This window comes from Melopsittacus undulatus, chromosome 3, assembly GCF_012275295.1.
Source record: "Melopsittacus undulatus isolate bMelUnd1 chromosome 3, bMelUnd1.mat.Z, whole genome shotgun sequence".
Taxonomy (NCBI): Eukaryota; Metazoa; Chordata; class Aves; order Psittaciformes; family Psittaculidae; genus Melopsittacus; species Melopsittacus undulatus.
In genome coordinates, this window is record NC_047529.1 from 27,802,658 (window position 1) to 27,824,039 (window position 21,382).

The 21,382-nt window shown below is 40.9% G+C and overlaps 1 protein-coding gene across 1 annotated transcript; it reads right to left on the reverse strand.

Annotated features, from left to right (window-relative positions):
- Positions 1 to 6,777: 6,777 nt before the first annotated feature.
- Positions 6,778 to 19,942, reverse strand: CIMIP5 (ciliary microtubule inner protein 5). Its single transcript, XM_005143319.4, has 4 exons — positions 19,828 to 19,942; positions 10,392 to 10,535; positions 8,070 to 8,109; positions 6,778 to 7,442 (listed from the first exon to the last, which is right to left on the reverse strand). The coding sequence occupies exons 1-4, from the start codon at positions 19,854 to 19,856 to the stop codon at positions 7,251 to 7,253; spliced, it is 405 nt and encodes a 134-aa protein (XP_005143376.4). The 5' UTR covers positions 19,857 to 19,942; the 3' UTR covers positions 6,778 to 7,250.
- Between the last annotated feature and the right edge of the window lie 1,440 nt (positions 19,943 to 21,382).

Sequence of the window (21,382 nt, forward strand, 5' to 3'; positions counted from 1 at the left end):
CATGCTTTAAGAAAGGTTTATTGGTTTCTGTCTCATCAGGGTTTAGGGAAAGCAGCTTCAGGCCCAACAAGCAAAAAAGAAAAGCCCACTTCAGAAAACTGTTGTCTGCTCTAAGATGAACTTCAAGCAAAAAATTTTGTTCTATAGAAAGCAAACATTGTGAATGTGTATGCCAATGAATAATACATGCAAACATATGATGTCTGCACTGCCAGTATTGCCCTTCTAATGTTCATACATAATTTTCTTCTCCTATCCTTATTTGGAGATTTTACTGTTTATGTAGTAATTTCTGCAGCATGATGAGACCACTGTTGTAGGGAAAACCATGTAGTTATTTTGTTTATTTTAAAGTAATTTATCCTTCAAGAAGCAGTTTTACAGTTTCTAAGAAACACAGTTGGATTTACAGTTGTCAGTGATCTTATGAGACAGAACTTTATAGTTAAAATGCCAGCTGGGCATATACGAAGACTATGCTAAAAGTATGAGAAATACAGATCTATATGAACTTCATATGTTTTGTAAAAAGATACATTTTACACTTGTTTATCTCAAAATGAGAACACATAATTTGAAGGCACTAGAAACATTTATCCACCAAGTTTTAATTATGAGCAATCCTCAGAAGTCTACTAGACAAAGTATAATTAATAGAATAATTAATATAGCTACCCACTTGTGCTCTTTAACTAAAAGAAATACAGAAAGTTAATTGTCTAAATATATATAATCTCTTGTTTGAGATCTGGCAGCAAAAGGGAAGAAAGCTTCTAAAACTGGAGCACAAGTGATACATAACAAGAAATCTTTACAAGAAGCTTATAACACCATTTAATATCTACACAATCTCTTTAATAAACGGAATTTCCACTGATTGTTTACAGATTTCAGTGCTATTATCTCATCCAGTCTTTCTAAGAGATTCTGCTTATGTAAATAAGGATTGGTTGGCAAGGTTAATTATGGTGAAAGAAAAATGATTGTTAAACTTGAGATGAAAAAGGCATCCAGAGATTATCTTCTACTCACAGACGCGAAAGCAGTTTTGATTAGGACATTGGATTTTTCCAGAAGATCTTTTCTGTAGGTTGCTACATGTGGTAGAGAGATCCAACACTGGGTACCAGAGCAGGGCTGACTGCAGCAACACAGAATAATTTTCATTTCCAAGGGAAGTGTAATAATTGAACAAAATAAGGTGTCCGGTTCAACACGATGTTCCTATGTCACATGGATTATCAGATCTATTCCCCATGTGAAACTTCTGTTTTCTAAACAGGCACGTTCCTCTTAGAGATAGTCATTAATATGTCAAGTGCTTAAGAGCTGTTATTGATTTCAACAGGAAATAGGAATAAACGGAATTTTTTGGTATGAACAGAGCTACTCCTCTCCAGTGGTTGCTCACCTGTATTTTAGAATCAATTAAAATAATTTAATCAGAAAGTTAAGGTATTAGCTTAATTCTACATCAGAAAAGATAGTATAGTTATAGGTTGTCATGAACCTCCAGCCAGGCACAGAGCTGCATTTTCCAAGGTGCACACTTTGATGTGGATTTGTGAATGAATCACTTTATAGACAGGTAGGAACAGCCTCATGCTTGTAGGCTCTTGTTCTCATGGGGGACTTCAACCACCCTGATATCTGTTGGAGGGATGGTATGGCCCGGCACAAGCGATCCAGGACATTCCTCGATTGTCTGGAAGACAACTTCCTTCTGCAAGTAATAGAGGAGCTGACAAGGAGAGGTGCCCTGCTTGACCTCGTGCTCACCAACAGGGAAGGGCTCGTTGGAAATGTGACACTCCTGGGCAGCCTTGGATGCAGCTATCATGAGATGGTTGAATTCGAGATCCTCAGGACAGTGAGAAGAGTGTGCAGTAAGCTCACTGCCCTGGACTTCAGGAGAGCAGACATTGGCCTCTTCAGGAACCTGCTTAGTGAGGTTCCATGGGATATAGCCCTAGAGGGCAAGGGGGTCCAAGACTGCTTATTGATATTCAAGGATCACCTACTACAAGCTCAGGAGTGTTGCATCCCAACTAGAAGGAAGTGCAGCAGGAGGGCCAGGAGACCTCCTTGGATGGATAAGGAGCTGCTGAGAAAAATTCACAGGAAAAATGAGGCTTATAAAATGTGGAAGCAAGGACAGGTGGCCTGGGATGAATACAGGGATGTTCAGGAAGCTAGGGACCGGGTTAAGAACGCTAAGGCCCAGTTAGAATTAAACTTGGCTAGGGATGCTAAAGATAACAGGAAGGGATTTTATAGGTACATTGCAGAAAAAAGACAGACTAGAGATAGCGTGGGCCCTCTCCAAAAGCTATTGGGAGAACTGGCTACGCTGGGTTTGGAAAAAGCTGAGGTTCTGAATGACTTCTTTGCCTCAGTCTTCACTGGCAAATGCTCTGACCGCACCACCCAAATCTTGGGAGGCAGATGCAGGGACTGTGAGAATGAAGACCTTGGGCCCACTGTAGGAGAGGATCTGGTTCGAGACCCTCTTAAGAACCTGGATGTGCACAAGTCCATGGGACCAGATGAAATCTATCCGTGGGTCCTGAAGGAGCTGGAGAATGAAGTTGCTAAGCCACTGGCCATCATATTTGAAAAATCATGGCAGACAGGTGAAGTTCCTGATGACTGGAAAAAGGGAAATATAACCCCCATTTTCAAGAAGGGGAAAATGGATGACCTGGGGAATTACAGACCAGTCAGTCTCACTTCTGTGCCTGGCAAAATCTTGGAGCAGATTCTCCTGGAAGGAATGCTAAGGCACATGAAAAAACAACAAGGTGCTTGGTGACAGCCAGCATGGCTTCACTGAGAGGAAATCCTGCCTGGCCTATTTGATGGCCTTCTGTGATGTGGCTACAGAACTGATGGACAGGGGTAGAGCCGTTGATGTCATCTATCTGGACTTGTGCAAAGCATTTGACACTGTCCCACACGACATCCTTGTCTCTAAAATGGAGAGACATCAATTTGATAGGTGGACCACTCAGTGGATAAAGAACTGGCTGGATGGCAGCATGCAAAGAGTTGTGGTCAATGGCTCAATGTCCAGCTGGAGACCAGTAACGAGTGGTGTCCCTCAGGGGCTGGTGCTGGGACCAGTCTTGTTCAACACCTTTGTCGGTGACGTGTGCAGTGGGATTGAGTGTGCCCTCAGCAAGTTTGCTGATGACACCAAGCTGTGTGGTTTTGTTGATACGCTAGAGGGAAGGAATGCCATCCAGAGGGACCTTGACACACTTGTGAGGTGGGCTGATGCCAACCTCATGAAGTTTAATCATGCCAAGTGCAAGGTCCTACACCTGGGTCAGAGCAATCCCAGGCACAGCTACAGGTTGGGCAAAGAAAGGATTCAGAGCAGCCCTGCAGAGAAGGACTTGGGGGTGTTGGTCAATGAGAAAATGAACATGAGCCAGCTTCAGTGTGTGCTCACAGCCCAGAAAGCCAACCGCATCCTGGGCTGCATCAAGAGGAGTGTGACCAGCAGGTTGAAGGAGGTGATCCTGCCCCTCTGCTCTGCTTTTGTGAGAGCTCACTTGGAGTATTGTGTGCAGTTCTGGTGTCCTCAACATAAAAAGGACATGGAACTGTTGGAACAAGTCCAGAGGAGGGCCACAAGGATGATCAGGGGACTGGAGCACCTCCCATATGAAGACAGGCTGAGAAAGTTGGGGCTGTTCAGCCTGGAGAAGAGAAGGCTGCGTGGAGCCTTCAAAGATGCTGGGGAGGGACTCTTCATTAGGGACTGTAGTGACAGAACAAGGGGTAATGGGTTGAAACTTAAATGGGGGAAGTTTAGATTGTCTATAAGGAAGAAATTCTTTACTATTAGAGTGGTGAGGCACTGGAATGGGTTGCCCAGGGAAGTTGTGAATGCTCCATTATTCAAGGCCAGGTTGGATGAAGCCTTGGGTGAGATGGTTTAGTGTGAGGTGTCCCTGCCCATGGCAGGGGAGTTGGAACTAGATGATCTTAAGGTTTTTTCCAACCCTAACTATTCTATGATTCTATGATTCTGTGATAAGAATTTGATACACAAATCCTTGTGTATTTTGGCTCCACTTCAGGTATACCTACAGACCTTCCTGTTGTGATCTGTTGGACTGCAGTGACCTGTGCAGAGAAGTAAAGCTGAGAAGTCATGCAGGGGTGTATAAAAGTCTTACTGTGCTGTATACATGTAATCACTACAAGTACCTATTGTGGGAACTGCCTGGCATCTCAATGGGCACTTTTCCTGATTAAGGACACAGTCAGAACTACACTTCATTAGTAAAGGCTCCCTGAAATTGTTGAAAGAAAATTAGTTATTGCCGTTGATCCACGTGACCTAAGGATATGAATGTGCTCTTTGTGTTCTTGCGTGGCTGTCAGGAGGGCACTAGTCAAGCCTTTTAGGTGTGTGTGATTAAAAGAAAAAGGCATATCTAGACTTTGTGAAAAGCATTGGCTATAATTAATGAGACAAATTAGAAATATATTTTCTATCAACAAATTTAGGTGATTAATATTTATTTTAGAGGTGTGATCTATTTAAATCTGGTGTAACTGAAATAGGATTTTCTTCTTTTTCTTTTTGACTGTGTTTGAAAAACCAAGTTTGCAAAGTGTTTTTTGATTCCAACAACTCTGATGTAGTCAGAGAATTGGTGAAAAGCTCTTCAGATGGTCATTCAATTCATACACTAAAAGACAAGTTGTATTAAATATATCACTCTTGACGGATGTGTGTGTTTAACCTTCACACATGGAGATTCCTTGGGGAATCAATTCCAGTGTTGTATTAACCTTACCACTAACTTCCTAAAAAGTGAAAGTGATTCTGCCTTGCAGAAAATGATGTTTACTATTGTCTACCAGTCACGTGAAGTGCAGATGATACCTTTTCTCATTCAAGAGCTATAAATGTATCTAAAGACTATCTTCTTGCCAGACTGCTGTTTCTTCCTCAGATTAAAAACAATCTTTTTATTTTTTTTCTCATAAAACATACCTTTCCGTATTCCAGTTACCATCACAGCTTCTTTAGACTGCTTAGTGGCACACATTTTTAGGGTAAGACCCGGAAGGCCTTGCCCAAAACGGTGAGAAGTGCTTCAGCTGAAGCAAAGCCAGTGTGAAGTGGAGGGCTTAAATCATGCATTGCTTAGACCATACTCTTTCCTATATCCTCCAGTTTGAAGGAACTCTCTGGAAGAAGGATTCTCTGGATTCACACACAGAAAACAAAGTCAAGAATCTGAAATTTTTTAGTGACACTTGAAATTGAAGAGGAATTGTGTAACTTAGTGTCCTGATGTGGAGTGAGTGCCATCTGGAGGTTAGGAAACTTGGAGTTCTATCTGCTTTCATGCTGAAAAACAAAATCCCCATGCTTTATAAATGAGATTTCTTACATTAATAGGAACTTAAACCTAACAGATACTGGACATCTGCCACTCAATACAGAGTTTGTGACCCATATCAAGACTTGAGGCTGCTCAGTATGTCTCCGAGTAAGGCATGCAAGTATAATGATGCTCAATGTTATGCAAGCACCAATCAGTATATAACCTCTTGAGTGGCCTGTGTAGTTTTGGAAGATAATGCAGGGACAAGCAAAGGTATGATCGTCTCTTTCCTCTCCCTCTTTCAGATATTTGAAGACAAACCAGTGCCTGGTGCAGTTTTCAGCTCACAGGAGGGAGCAGAAAGCATTCTAGCTGAACAAGAAGATGACTTTTTCAAAAGCAGGTTCCTATTTGATGTCTCTGAACACAGATGTCTATCAGAATTCACGTCTGCGCTGACTGGAATCAGTCCACTTGGGCTGATTGCGTAATATGGTCTCCTTTTTTTAGGTAGCTTAGCTGTCATCTTGAAAGCCTTAATCCTGCAGTTCTGTGTGTGTTGGGAAAGCCAGGAGGAAAACCGCTTGGTGCTGTGACTTGAGTGAGTGGGATTTGGCTCTTCTTTCTACAGTGTCTTTTTTCCTCTCCTCTTCCCTCCACTGCCCTCCCCTCCCCTCGCCCTTCCTCTCCCTTCTGTTCCCCTTCCCCTTCCCTTCCCTTCTCTTTCCTTTCCTTCCTTTTTGTGTGTTTTGTTGTTGTTGTGGTGGTATTTTTTTTCCAGAGGCTGTTTGGGTGCTGACAGTGATCACACTTGTTTGTGCCACCACTTGTGCTTTTGAACTGCCTTCTGAGGTCTAATCATAAAAACAAATAGACTTAGTTGCAAAACATAGGTATATACATCTCAGGCTCAGTATGGTGAGAGACTGCTGCCTGTTGTGTCAAGGCAATGCTAATGGCTTCTATGTTGATCTCCACAGAGGATGAGCATGATCCTACAGAAGCTATATATAGTTCAAAAGGCCATATGTAAGTCATTATCAAAGTTTGCACCTATGTAATGGAGATGCACAGGTGAACAGGCTTCAGGTATTGCATTGGTTTAGCTTGATGTTGATTTCCCTGGGCAACCACAGGTTTTGGGAACTGTGAACCTGTTAAATTCAAGGTTGATGATCCTAAAAGTGTCAGACAGGTTGCTGAGCCAACACTCCTTCAGAGCAAAATGTGAAAGCCTACTTCCTTGTCAGTTAGTTCTCATCAGCTAAACCAGAAAAAGAGTTAAGGGAATTTGAGAGCAGCATTATCTAAAGAATCAAAAATTAAAATCAGTGTGAAAAAAATTTGTTCTCCTTTCCTGAGCAGGAAGGGGTGAAAAAGCACAGAACACATCTCACGTGCCTTAAATTTTATTATTTAGAGCAAGCTTAAACATGCAGATGGCAGAGCTGATGAATCCTTGGCCAATTACATTAAATGCAACAAGCTGCTGATTTTATTGCACTGACTTTCAGAACTGAAATATGTTGCTTATGTTGGGACTCAGCAGATCTTCATTAATTGTTTATTTTCAGATAAAAATTTAGGGAGTAATTGCCTTTTGGCTGTAATCTTAATCTTTCTGATGTTAGAGGCAGCCTTACTGTAGACTGCATGGGAAGATGGATGAGGTCTGTAGTTCTAACCCTCTTTATATGGCCCAGCCACCCGAAATACAATGAGGAATGTCTCCTGTGGCATTGTTGGACAACATGCATCTTTGCTCTTGAAAGAAAATCCATGCTAAAGAGTAGCATTGGCCTCTCTGAGAAAAAGATTGAGGAATTTTTTACCTGCTGTGGAGTCTGTTGGCAAGAACCATTCAACTTGCTTTGTTACTGTTATATTTTTACCAAAGCGCTAGGAAGGCTGGAGCTCACCATCAAGTTTCCTCTTTCGTGCTCCAGTGCTGAAGAAGTAATCCATGTTTACCAGATCCCTGCCAAGTTCAGTATTCATTTGACTGCCAATTGTCTGGTTGGTCGAGTTGGGAACTTTGCTTGAAAACACAGACATATAGTTTGGCAGTGGCTTCTGCTCCTTTTTCTTACCCTGGATAAAACAAACACCATTAATAGGTTTTCAGAATTACATCCATTGCTTGTTACAAAAATACAAGTTGCTGAGATTATTTATAATATAATTTTTGCTTTCAAAGTTAGAGTTTGAATATACTTTAAAATGTCATACTGAATGTCCAGGGAAGTGCTGAAGAAATAAACAATTGTTGTCTCCCGTCTTTTGCGGGAATAGGATAACACAGGGAAATGAATAATTTTCAAACGTGTTGCGTAAGATGTCAGCTGAGACAGAAGTTATCCTGCTCTAGAATGGTCATGAAATGGGAGGTATTTTATTTCATTTTTAGTTAAGTGTCTTGAATTTCATCATGATGACATGATCTTACAGATTTTTTCCTAGGAGGCTGGTTCTTCTTCAGTTGTCTTTCTAGGGAATTGCTAATACTGAAACAGATTGAACACATGCATGTGCTGTATTTCTTTGCTTCATAGGTGGCAGATGAAATGCACTTCAGTTCTCTTTTAATTTTCCTGAAGATTTTAGTCTGATAGCATTTGCCAATTATGTTTAAGTATGCTTCAATTTTAAATACTAGCCTAGCTCAAATGGATGAAAACCAAAACGAGCCTGGATTACAGTTGAATGTTCAAAGCTTACCATTTGGTCGTAGTCCTTTAGGAAACTCCAGTTCTGGTACCTTGGGATAGAAGTGAAAAATGGCAGCATGAAATTGACTGTCTTTAGCTAGAATAGTTAATGTTGGTTGTATTTGAATACCTATTTAACTGCTCAATTTGATACTTACAACCCAGCTCTTAAACCTACAACCTCTTTGCACCAAAACCTGTCTCTTCCTTGGTGAAGCACAGGGTTTTTTTTTATTCCCATAGGAGCCTCATACTACATGAGGAATGGAGCTTTTTTGCTAAAGGAAGATGAGCATATCATGTCCACAGTGTATTCCTTGTGCAAATGCAGATGAATAAGCAAAATCCTGAGTCACTCTAGCAAACTTTTGACCCATGACTCGAGCAAGACAAAGATTCTTATTTTCTAAGTGACAGATCCTCTGCTGGCAGAAGTCCCTGGTGGGAATTCCCAGAGCTGTATTTGCTGCAGTCAAATGCCCATGGGAGTATTTTCTGCAGATAGGCATCTGTGCTGGGAGTAAACTGAGTCAGAAGACCTGAGTTTTGCTCTTCAGCTTAGTTCTATACCTGGTGTGGGACTGCAGAGCAAGTCCTTTCATTTTCTGTCCTTTGGTTTCTCTGGCCTGAAACTGAGAAAACAAAAGTTCACCTGCTATTGTAAAAGTGCAGTGAGGTCAAGAGAGAAAGCAGTTGCCTACAGCTGTATTTGCAGCAGGGCTCAAGGGACACCTGAGTTGACTCTGAGCTGGTTACCTGTGTCTATACAGTGCTGCATCTAAGCTCATCAATCTTGTGCTGAATGTACATGCTTCTGAGTTGAGCTTATCTCTACAGCAGAGCCATGTACCCCATTGAGCTAGGAGCATTAAATTTCTGTCCTGCACTGCCCCATCCAGTGTATATATACGCTAAGTGCACATAAAAGCTAATTTATGATTGTCATATTTATCACTATACCTTTTGGTATACCACCACAGCACAGAGGTCCTAACATTTTTATCTTACTATGCCAGCCACTATTTGAACATACAGATTTGGGTGTTCCTGGATGGTGTTAATTACTGAGAAATGCTTGGGTCTCAGACATTTACCTATATCCATTTTAAGTCAGACTACCAACACATAGCAAGCTTTCCTCATCATCAGTTCTGGTAGGGGATGTGGAGCTGAAGGGCAGCTCTCCACAGGCTGTAGCATTTGTAGTCTGCTGAATCCAGCTTTAGGCACTTGTCCTTCACATTCCCGTCCTACCCTTTACAAGAGTTTCTGCCTTTGTAGCTAAGATTGCACAGCAGAATATGCATCAGCTGAATGATCTGTTACCTTACTCACCCATGAAAATGAGTTTGCACCACTATCCCTGACTGTGAACCCCAGGGGGCAGGTACAGAGTCCATTCTGCCGCCTTAGCTAGGGAACAGGTATGGAATGTGCTGGGCCCATTCGGCAAGAGTCTGAATGCACAACTGGGAGAGATTGCCACCATGGCCCTGGCTTTGCAAGAGTCCTGGCTCAGCCTTTCCCTCAGGTAAAAGGAACCAGACAGAATTTCAAATGTGTCTCTGGGGGAATCAGAGCTGTGATTTGCATCTCCTCCAGAAGGCTGAGGAGGATGAGGGTTTTCAGATGGTTTCTTTTCCCATTCTAAAAAATCCTGAGAGTGATGTTCTTTTTCCTCCTTTTCCCTTAACTTGTCTAGTGCACAGTGGGAGCTGGAACTAATTTTGTTTTTACCACAGATACTCTTTTAACAGTCATGTTCGTGCTGTGTACTGAAGAGCATAAACACTCAAGATATGTGGCAGAGACAGAAAGGATCTTAATTTTGGGTTCCTTAAGGTCACTGTATACACAGTTAAATCTTAGGTTGTATGTGTGCAGTTCAGTCTGCTCAAATACTGTAACAATGGGGCATGGCCAGTAGATTTACAGATTGGGAATACAAAATCATATTTTGGCAGAACACTCTGTTCAACTCCCATTTCAGCCAATTCCGAGAATATGTGAAGAGGTGATAGTATCAGTGTGTCTGCAATAAATTATAAAGGTTGGCACATTTAAATCTTCATTCTCAAAATCTCTATAAAGCTAAAAGATACTTAGCATGCAGTTTTTTGCATCCCTTTCAAGCTTAAGCCCAGCATGCCAGGAGATACTAGCATAGATTTGTCCAGAGAAGACAGAGATAATAGGGTCTGACCCAGAGTCCCTGCAGAAGAAAATTTCCTTTCATAGTATAAGCTTGGGATCAAGCCCCAAGACTGTCAGGGAGCATCAGTACCAATGTCAAGATGAGTAGAAGAGGCATGAACTGGAGTAAGTGACTTACCAAGTCTTTCTTCCTCTCTGTTCAGCTTCCACAGACTCTCTCCAGATCTTATCCTGTTGAACCTGGTCCTGCTGCAGTGCTGCCTGCTCATCTGCCCAAGCCCGAGTAGCTGGTTGTGCAACAACAGATCTTCTGGGCTGGGTGCTGCCAAGAGACACAGATGGAGCTAAGGCTGGTTGCCCCAGAGATGTGGTTGCTGGTTGCCGAGAGCTAACCAAGGAATTTCTTCTGAATCCAGAACCCTTTCCCAACTTGTCCATTTTGAGACTCACTGTATCCCAGTATCATTAGGTATATTGTGAGTGTTATGAATGTTAAACCTATTTTTGCACTTTCAAAGTTTTCTTTTAGCTGCTGATTTGGAGTGCTTTCAGAAAACAAAGGTGCACAGCAGTGCTAACAGGCAGTGCTCAGTGCTGTTTTACTTCCCTCTTATTTAATGCTCATTTCCTACTGCCTTATGTTGCTTTGTTGCTTGAACGTTGAGGGAGTTCTCATGGTAACTGCAATTTTATAAGAAACGACTGTTACTGAAAGCCATCAGATCTCCAGCTGTACTCAGCAAACTCCCACTTTAAGAGGGGATTACTGGTGCTGGCAGCTGAGACCACCCTCTATTCAAATTCCTCAGAACAATAAAGTCTGGTTTAGTAGCAAAGTGTGCTGTGGAGATTGCTGCTGAGTATGTGAAGAGGACTTTTGTCGTGGTTATGTAGCAAAAGCAAAACCTGAATGCTGCCAGTTTCCCTAGTGTGTTTACTGTCTATTGGAAGCAAGTCTGACTTGTGAATATTCAACAGAATGGGAGCAGAGACCCAGTGGGACAGCTGCTGGGGCCTTGAAATAGGTTTCAATGAATCTGTGCTGAAGGCTTATTTTCAGATTAAAAAAAAAAGGGCAGCCAGAGATCACCAAAAGTCCCTTTTAAGTACTTAGAGATTTCTGCAGAAGGTATTAAGCAACTATAAGTAGTTTTAAAGTAACGATTAACATAATACAGGGTTATTAGCATGCAAAGTGAGAATTTTCAAAACAGTGTCCAAAATGTCAGTGTTTGTCTTTACAGTCAGCCTGTTAGGTTTCTGTGGTATGAAGTCACTTCCTCAAGTATGTGTGACCTTGCAGGAAAATGGAGTATTTTAAGTATAAATTTCCTCTGAAATTCTTGATTGATTTGTTTCTGAGTAGTGTGGATTGTCTCCAGATGAATTCTAGCCTCTTGCTTCATCTTCCTGGTAAATGCTAATGAACTTTGAATCTATTTTTTTCAGGGGATTTTGGCAAACTTACTTGCTTGCTGTGTCAGGAAATACATGCTGTATTTGGCAAATAATTTCTTTTAAAATAGTTGCAACTGTGCAACAACCCAAACACTTCATGCATGAAATACTTCTGCATTTGGAAAAACTATTCTGACTTGAAGGTTGCAGTAACATAAGAAGAGGTAAACTCCACCTCAAACCATAATTTTTGCTTTGGGTTTGAATGAAATTTTAGTAGACATTTTGTTTATTTTCTCATTTTTCTGAGACAGTTGAAACCTAAATAGTGTTGCTCATCTGTTTCAGAAAAAAAAAAAAAAAGAAATAATCTTGTATTCACACAGCATTATCTTGAATTGAAGAAATGAACTGTTTGCCAACCTAACCTGATAGTTGTCTCTGTTCCTCTTGTGGAATCAACTTATTCTGCTGCATTTGTTCCAGGGTCCAGTCCAAGTTGGAATGTGTGCAGCTGGTTGGAGAATGGGGTTTTAGAAGCATCTAGCTGCTTTAAGAGGAAGCTGAGGCACATTTGGAATACCCAGTGCATTAATCAGTGTGCATGGGATTTTTAGATACTGATCAGATCAGGGAAGGATCTTGATGAGAAATCTGTTCCTATGCATGGAATGCTTTTTAATTCTTGTTTACAAAGTTCTTGTGTTATTTCAATTCTAATCTTTCCTTGAAGTCAATTTATTAAAATTAAACGTAATAATAAAGATGGTTATTGAGCTGAGTACATAGCCTCCAAATGACTACCTGTAGCCACTGAATAGACTGGACCAGAAAGATTACAAGCAGGTATGCCTATGACATTGAGTGGTGTCTACAAAGATGCAGGAGTTTTAACTACCATAGATTTGATGCAGGTGTAGGGCTACAAAGTGTCTTTCAAAACATCTTACTGAAAGTGAATTCTTAGGTTACAACCAGCTCTGTTGGCCTGAGACTGCACAACCTCAGAAAAGAAGAAAGTCTTAACTGTTTAGGACACCTGTAGGCTTAAACCAAAAGTAAGCTATGAATTGACATGGAGGCATTGGACACTTCATAACGTTTAAGCGATTTCTCTGAAAACAATAGATGGGAATGGGATCATGGCTGTTCAAATAAGTTGGAGTTAAAAAAATATATATTAATATGACTTTAAATGTATCTGCTGTTTCCAGAAATTGGTCACTAAAAGCTGGTTATTTAAAAATTATCCTGTTTTCTGTTGGGACTAGAAGACATCAGGGTGTGGTTGTGCACCATTAAAGCATATCCAGGTGAGTGCAAGGATGAAATTGCTGGGTGTTACTATAGATTCCTTACTGGATATACTATTATCCCATTTAGGCCATTTACTAGAGTAGCAGCTCAGCAGAACTGCTGCAGAGACTGAACTGTTTCCCCTTGTATTGCCATCTGCCAGTTTAACATTTTATTTGTTCATTACTACAATGAGGGGCATTTAAGCAGGGAGTTCATTTGGATTGGTACACCTGATCTACTGTATACTTCTTTTCATTCTGCAGTAGAATAGGTTGATGTTTACTATGGCTTTGTGCCATATGTTTCAGTGTAAATTGATTATAGCATCTTATTTTTTTCTGGTTAGGAACATAAAACTTCAAAAAAGTTACGAGTGTCACTGTAGGAGATGGTGGCTTTCCTTAGGAGTTTGTTTAGGGATTAGTTTATCTGCCAAACTGTGTTGGTGCCCATCATTCTGAGGAAGAGCTTGACTGAGGTTCATCTTTTGTTTTTTTCCAGACAAGTGATGATAAGCACTACAAATTCATCTGTGAAAAATATGTTACTTACTTACCTCTGTCAAAGGAAAAGATGTCTGGAAAGGCTTTTTATGGAGGAAAAGTTTCAGGTGTTTAGACAGAACATTTTTGTTCGACCACAAGAGGGTATTGCAGTATAAGTTATGTAAGACTTCAGCTAATGTTTGTCTTTGTATGCACTGCCTTATTTTTAAAATACACAGTAGTTAAGAAAATCGGAATTTTCATGCCAGTATTTGTCATCCTTGTCCAGGGGCAGTTTCTGAGCTGCTCATTCTAAATTTTGTTTGGTTTTTATAGTAAAAAGTTTCTAGAAGCTCAGGAAGTTTTCATAGATTTCAGGGAATTCAGAGGCTTATTCTAAACCACTGTAAAACTTGATGGAAATTGCTTGGCTAAATGCAAGTATATATTAGTTAAAGAAGGGAAATAATAGCATGAGATGAACGTGTTGCTGCTTTGGTTGGAAGTGCATGTCGGTCCAGAATGGGTGCTGTCAAAGTCACTGAGACTCTGATCTGATTTTCCCCTGTGGTTCTAATTGCAGGTTAAGATCTGAAATCTTTCTTAGCTTATTTGTGCTTCCCAGATTTCTCCTTTACATCCAAGTCTTTTGCAGTTGGTTTGCACTGTTTTCGTAAGTCAGTACTGTGTTGGGATACTTGCCTACAAAAATTGTCTTCTAAACTTGTGTTACCAAATGTTCATGTCATGTTCTGTACAATTAAGACCATGGAAGAGGGAGCTAGAAGGATTTCTAGATTCTCCCTCTTCTAGGTCTGCTGCTGAATTTAGGAGAAGATGCATGGTATGCCTAGCTGTCTCTCAACTAGCCAACCTGTAAAAGAAGAAAGATCATAGCCATATCACATTATATGTGAAGAGCGGATTAGTGATTTAGTGGACAACAAAGCAATTTTCATGTAAGAAATTTTGTGTATGTGAGATACTGCAGAAATTTAAGAAACACACATATTTGAAAACAGCGTATATATTGTGTGAATAGACAGGAGCAAAATTGTCGGCTGGCAGAGAGGGCAGCTCCCTGAAGACCACAGTTTTTCAGAGTTGATCACCATTTGGAAGATCTCTGCCGATTCGCATAGAGTATGGAGACCCTCATTTAATCTTCCAGTATGAACAGTACTGTCTGCTTCAAACAGTGACATTCACATTGTCACCGTCATCTTCCTCAAATCAATAAAGATCAGTCAAGTCAGTTAAGACTGCAGGCTGGAAGGTGAGCCGTGTCGATGGCTAGTGGAGCAGTGTGTGAGGTGACTGGTCAGAGGATGCTGAGCACCCAGCAGAGATGTGGTGGATGGCAGAGCAGAACTGTGCTGCTTTCTCACTGGCCCAAGCCTTTAATCACCAGGGGCCTTAGAAAACTTGGAGGTGACAGATCCTGCTGACAAGCTGTGTCTTGGTCTGGCAGGACTGGAGTGCTTGGGTTGTTGCATGCAATCAAACCAAAACCAAATCCTGCAAACTACCACTTTGGAATAAAACTCCTGTTCAACAGTTATGTAGCTGCTCATTTAAGGGCATCATGTGTGAAGTTTTGACATAGCTTTCAAAAAAAAAAAGATGCAAACTTCTTTCTTGTCTTGACGGAGTTGTGCAGAGAGAACCTGGGAAGTTGAGCGTATGTTGCGTCGGCAGCGTACAAATGCCACTGGGGAAATGTCTGCTTTCAGTGACACAGAGTCTGACACTTTGAAATAAAATCAAGGCTGTAATGCAGATTGTAAAAAACTTGTTATATTTTTTCATCCTGTTATAAATTCTAGTGTTACAAAATACATTAGGCACTGATAGGCAGTTTGCTTTATTTGAAACAGAAATGATTCATTTGAAAAAATACTATTTTCTTGAAAAAACATTAAATAGCAGCTATTTCATAGACTCTCCAGGCCTGTTATGTTAGAATCTTCTGCTTAAACCTACCACCTGAGCAAGCTGATGGAATTTCAGTGAGGGAGCACTGCAGGGCTGATGTGTGAGTAGGGATGTTTGAGGAGGAAGAACTGTGTATAGGAAGGTGTGCCTCACTGGCTGAGGAATGTTTTAAGTTGCTGTTTCACATAATGTCAGTCTTGGAGGCTAAATCCTGTCAAGAAGTGCAGTATTGCATGGACAATCAAAGTTGTCTTCATTAGTCAGTTGTTAAGTCACATCCTCACCACAGCAGGGAGCTCTGGTAGCTGCATAGTGGAGCTTGGCTTTATTCTGTTTATCTTCTCTGTTCCCTTGCACAGTTCCTTAGCAGGTCTAAGAGAAATTCAGTGTATAAAGTAATGAAGTCCTTGTGAAAAGGCTGTGCTTCATGCTGCTTGAGTACCTGGGTCAACAATTTGACCTCTGAAGTCTGGTGTAGCCCTGCTTTTCCATGTTTCTGCAGTATACATCTGTTAATAGTATCAGTTTATGATCAGTTTGCAACAGCAGAGGAGAAGGTGCTTCACAAATACTACAAAGATACAATTTTCTCCCTGCTACCTGGGGCACTATAGTACTTACAGGCAGACGTGTTTTATCCTGTGAATTGCAATAGTATATCACTATATATTTCAATGCTCAAGATGCTATTCAGTTATTTTTTGGATTCTTCTGTGCCTGCACTTTAATACACTAAATGTTTCATTTACCATCTGCTCACCATATTCAAAGGACATTAACTTCTGTTTTGATGTGAAATACCAAAAATTCTCTGCTGCAATGTAGGCAAAGTTTTCAAACCGTGGCACCTATAATTTGTTTTAAACTGTGTCTTTAGCTACTAAATGAAAGGGACCTGTTGTTTTTTCAGATGTCCTTAACCTTTGCAAGTTCTGTTGGCTGAGAATTGAGCTATTTCCTTTTAGCTTTTTCAAGAAAACTGTCAGGGTCTAAAATTGGTAATCCTTGTCTGAACATGCCAATCACAAGCTTTCTCTGTTTTTTAGCGAAGCTTTTAGCATCTTCATTGCAGCTATTAGTGTAGGTTCCTGTCTTAACTGTAGAAGCTAGTGTTAAGTCACACTTCATTCTGGTGTTTATTCAACTCTGACTGTTGGGAATAAGAAGGAAGTTCTTCCTAAAGGCAGGATGTTCCCATAATTGGTGGGTGGGGGTGGGGGGAGAGGGGGGGCTGTGCATAGCCCTTTTTTTTTTTGACACACTAAAATGTAGTGACAAGTTTCTTGAACTCATAGGAGAATTCAGAGCTCAAGGGACCTCAGGAGATCTCTAGGTCAATTTGGTCCTCAGAGCAGGATTAGCTATAAAATCAGACCAGCTGCTCAGGGCTGCATGTCATTGGTCTTGAAAGCCTCCAGGGATGGGGACTGCACAGCCTTTTGGCATAACCTGTTTCGTCACTTGGCTGTCCTCATGATGAAGTTTTGCCTAATCTGCAGTCAGAACCTCTCTTGTTTCTACTTGTGCCTGTTATTTCATTCTCCCACCAGGCACAGCTGCAAGCAGGCTGGGGATTCTTTTTCAGTAACCCCCTTGCAGGTACTGGGAGACTGCTCTTGTGCCTCCCCGTGGCATTCTCTGCTTCTTGCTGACCAGGATTTGATCACCAGTCACATTACCTGTGCTCCCCAGATCTGTCAGATCTTTACCTAACTGACTACATTCTTTGTCCCTGCCTGATTTGACCATGCACACTGCTTGTGCCCAGCAGGACAGATGCTACATGAGACCTATAAAGGAAAGTAACAGAGTACCAGGAATGTGCAGTCTGTTTTGCCATTCTTTTCTTGGATCACCTGCACTGTTCTGTAGTTCAACTTTATTCCTTCTACGGTTGTAGAGAGCTTCTTTGTTTTGCTGTGGGAGCTGGAAACTTTTGCTCCCTGAAGAAATGGACAGCCAGAACAATGAAATCTCCTGGATGCGTTTGGAGCTTTGTATTTTTAGCTCAATTGCGCAACAGTTCACATGCAAATACTCCAATGGTAAGGCAAAACTGAAAGGAAAACAGCGGTGTCCCTACATCTTAGGGCCAGAGCAGCCAAAGAGACTTGGAACAGCTTTCAGACCAGACTATTGTTTTACCAGATCCTTCTTTACAAGTCCTGTTACACTTTAATGAAGAGAATGGGAACTTGGCTCTTAGCATGGGCTATTCAAGTTTTCAGGACAGGTCCCAGTTTTTAAGGAAACCTTTTGCTTAGGTTACTACTTAAGAAAGCTTCAAAAGCAGTGGACAGCTATGGAATTAAAAATACAGTTGCAGAATTAGGATAAAATCCTACTTTCTTACTACTGACCACATAAGGAGAAAAAGGCAAGGCCTTATCCTACTTTTTGTGTGAAATATCTACATAATGTACACACGTGCAGTATAAGGATTATATATCTCTCTTTAAAAATCCAGCTTTGATCACAGTGTTGACATAAGTGCACCTACCAGTCTCTTCCACACAGAGATCATAAAAACTCTTTTCAGCAAAACTGAGATTGTGTAAAATGGTTAACCTGTTCAACCTGAAATAGTTCATCATGAAATACAGTGAGATCAGTGAATCTTTGCTGAATGCAAAACAGGGTTTTCAAAATGCTCCCAGCATCTGGAGTCCCAAGATAGAGAGCAGAGTAAAGCCAGCGGCATGACAGCAAGCCAGCAGCATGACGGCATGGAGAACCCTATCAGGTGAGGTCTCCTACAGCTTTCAGCATTTTTGCTGCTTAACAGCAGGAACCTCAAAGCTCTGGGATATCAGGCTACCTTGCCCTTGGTTTCCAGGCAAACTACTCAAGGTTTCCATATATTTTTTTTTTTTTTAAAGTGGAAAAGATAACAAGCAAAATAGTGATATTTGTGTGTGTTTCTTCATTCTTGATGATCTGCTGCAGAATTCCACATTGCTGGTAGTTTAAACCATAAAAAGAACATTCTGCAAATATTGGTTCTTGTCTGCCATGAGCGCTAAGGATCCTTTAAATGTATTCTAATTTGTTTAAGATTGACTAACCTATGCAAAATTAGTTGCATCAGGTGAGTTAGTCATAGAGGCACGTAGAGACAACTAAAAAGTCCTAGGGTACATGAGAAATCGATGCATGGCCAGCAGATCCATAGTGAAACTTCAAGAGACCTATGTCTTTCTATGACAGCAGGATGGAAAGGTAGGAACATCTATCTGGCTGTTGGATTGGCCTAGATGACTATAAGTGTATCGGTATTCACATCTGATGTCTGGTTAAGAGTGTTTTACAAGCAAAGCTCCTGGTCATCTCCACTTTACTCTGTCTTGGATGGGGTGTTCTTGGAGCATGTGGACTGTGCGGGCCCCTGGGTTGCTGCTGGAAAAGAAGGCAAGCTGCACCCACTCTCCAGCTGCTCATAGGTGTAAATGCTATGGACCAGGAAAGAGCAGGCAGTTTCTGGCCTGCAGAGTGGATTAAATGTCCTTGGGAGTACTTAACAACAGTTGGCTTCACTCCACAAGTACACATGGCCTGCTACTGCAGACATTCCCTAGACCTTCATTATCTATAAGGTCGTTGGAGACACCCTTATGGAGCCCTACATGTAGATGTTCAAAATGAAATTTCTTGATATGAAGGAAATGTAGAACTACACCTATACTAGGAAATTAGTGCCAGGCCTGCTCTCTGGATGGGGATCAGAAACATTCCACACCTTAGTAGAAGAAGTTTACTATTGATTGCATTATATTGCACAATATTTTATGTTCCTTATTTGCTGTTTTAAAAAGAATTTACCCAGGGGTAAAAGGAGAACTTAGGTGGAAGACTTTGTAGAAAAATAACTTAAATTTCCAGTCTTGTATTAGAGGAAAATATATAGGGTTTTGTCTACTTGATATGGTTTATATTCCTAATTCCAGCCATTCTTCTTTCATAGGAGTTTTGCTTTTATACTTGAACCTGGCAATTGGAGGATTACGGATGTGTCTGGACTGGCTTTTTTGCAAGTCTGATTATGATAATCACCTATGCCATTAGCATAAAATAAAAAGCAGAACCTTTCTTGTAGTTCTGGTAGGAGACCAGTTCACAGGAAACAAAAGTTTTGCTGGTGAATGAGAATATCCATTCTGGAAATAGCCTGCACCAGCTGCGGAGTTAAAATGGTACCTTACTCTTGCAAAAGGCTAATTTAGGGATTTTGCAAAAAGCATCTCTGTGTTGTACCTCTTTGCTCTTTGCCTATTTCCATTCCTCCAGGGTCTAATTAACTTGTGATGTGAATATTCACCTAGGCTGCATACTGAACTTTCACAAACCTACAATTTTGCAAGAGGACTAGAAAACAGTAACAATCAAAGCAGACTTTTTGAATTACTTCTCCTTGTTAAAGCCTTTATCACAGAATACAGGTTAAAGTACCATTTTTTACCTAAAAAAAAAAAAGAAAGTTTATCTTGCTTTTCTACATACCTTTGTTTCTGGTGAGCATTCAAATTCATTTCCTTAGAATAAGGTCTTCTCAGAGCCGTGGTGTGTAATGGCTGCTTTACTTTATACTTTCTGTTTTATAGACTCCACTGTGGGTACTGTTGTTAGATGGGAGAAGTAAATAGACTTTGAGAAAAAGATCTCACCATAGCAACCCTCAGCTTCTGTTTACAGTTCAAGTAAACGGCTGTGCAGCAAACATTTCTGTCCTGAGGAAGTTTCTAAACCAGTACACTAATTGGTTTAATAAGAAAAGGATTAATGCAGATAAGCAGAAGACAAGTTAACACTCTAGATTTAAATGGTGAATAACTTAATTTTCCAGAAGCTGCCAGCAAATAACATGTCACAGCCACTCAATAGGGAGAGGGTATTTTCTTACTTAAGTATTATATAAACAAGTACATGACAGTTCTGAGGGAGAGGTTCATGTAAGCACTCATTAGAATGTGAGTTCTCCATTAAAAACAATATTAAAGCTCCCTTTGTTTAATGAGAGCAACTCTTTGTGTGCTTTGAAAACTAAACCTTTTGGTTTGTCTTTTGATTAAAGAAGAAACTTTTGCTCAAGCAAAACTTCTATTGACTAAGCTGGGCATTTTGCTCCAGAAAAGCTAGTACAGTAAGTTAGATGCCTCTGAAAATCCTGGCTCCAGCGGGGTTTAGACCTTTAAAGGATATGTCAGGAAAGGACATTTTTTCCTGTCTGCAACTGATACTAGGACAATGTTTCTAGCAGTGCTCTGGGTTTGCTCTGTTTGGGTTTGTTGGTTTTTTCTTAATAATCAAATTGTCGAGATTTTATTACAGAGTGCAAGCATTCTGTGTTCCTTAGGGACTTCACCCATGCATGCTGGTCTTTCTTCTGGCTTGCCTTTATATTTGGCTGGCAGTGCAGAAGCATGGTCAGGGGAAGGGTTTGAGGTGGAGTCACCATTTTGGAGGATCTTGTATCTGGTAAGGCCTTTGTGGGTTTTGGCATGGAAAGTGGCTGGAGAAGCTGATTAAGAGGCAGATATATAGCGATAAAGTTGTTATTACCCCACTCTATTTAGTGCTTGTGAGGCCACCCCTGGAATACTGTGTTCAGTTTTGGTCCCAGTATTTAAAGGGTGGTTGTGAAGAAGCCAGAGACTCCTTTTCACAAGGAGCCCCATGGAAAAGACAAGGGACATGGGCACAAGTTACTCCTGGGGAGATTCTGACTGGACACAAGAGGAAAATTTTTCACATTGAGAACAATCAGCCATTGGAATAATCTCCCCAGTAAAGTGGTGGACTCTCCAACACTGGACACTCTTAAGATTCAGCTAGACAAGGTGCTGGGATATGTAGTCTAGGTCATGCTTTCCCTAGAAAGGTTGGGCCAAGTGATCCTTGAAGTACCTTCAAACCTCATATTCTGGGATTCTATGTTATAGGAACCAGGTGCCACCAGATATAGGATGTCCTGTATCTGTACACCTTAATGAGCTCAGCAAAGTGGGGTCACTGGGGGTAGTGGCACAGTGTCTCTTGAGGTATTGACACAGAGTGG

Coding starts and splice junctions, on each gene's coding strand:
- CIMIP5 (XM_005143319.4), bottom strand. CDS start 19,856: ATGAATTTGAATGCTCACCAGAAACAAAG. Junction 10,536..19,827: donor AATGCTCACCAGAAACAAAG/GTATGTAGAAAA, acceptor GTCTCTTGGCAG/CACCCAGCCCAGAAGATCTG. Junction 7,443..8,069: donor TAAAGGACTACGACCAAATG/GTAAGCTTTGAA, acceptor TGTTTTATCCAG/GGTAAGAAAAAGGAGCAGAA.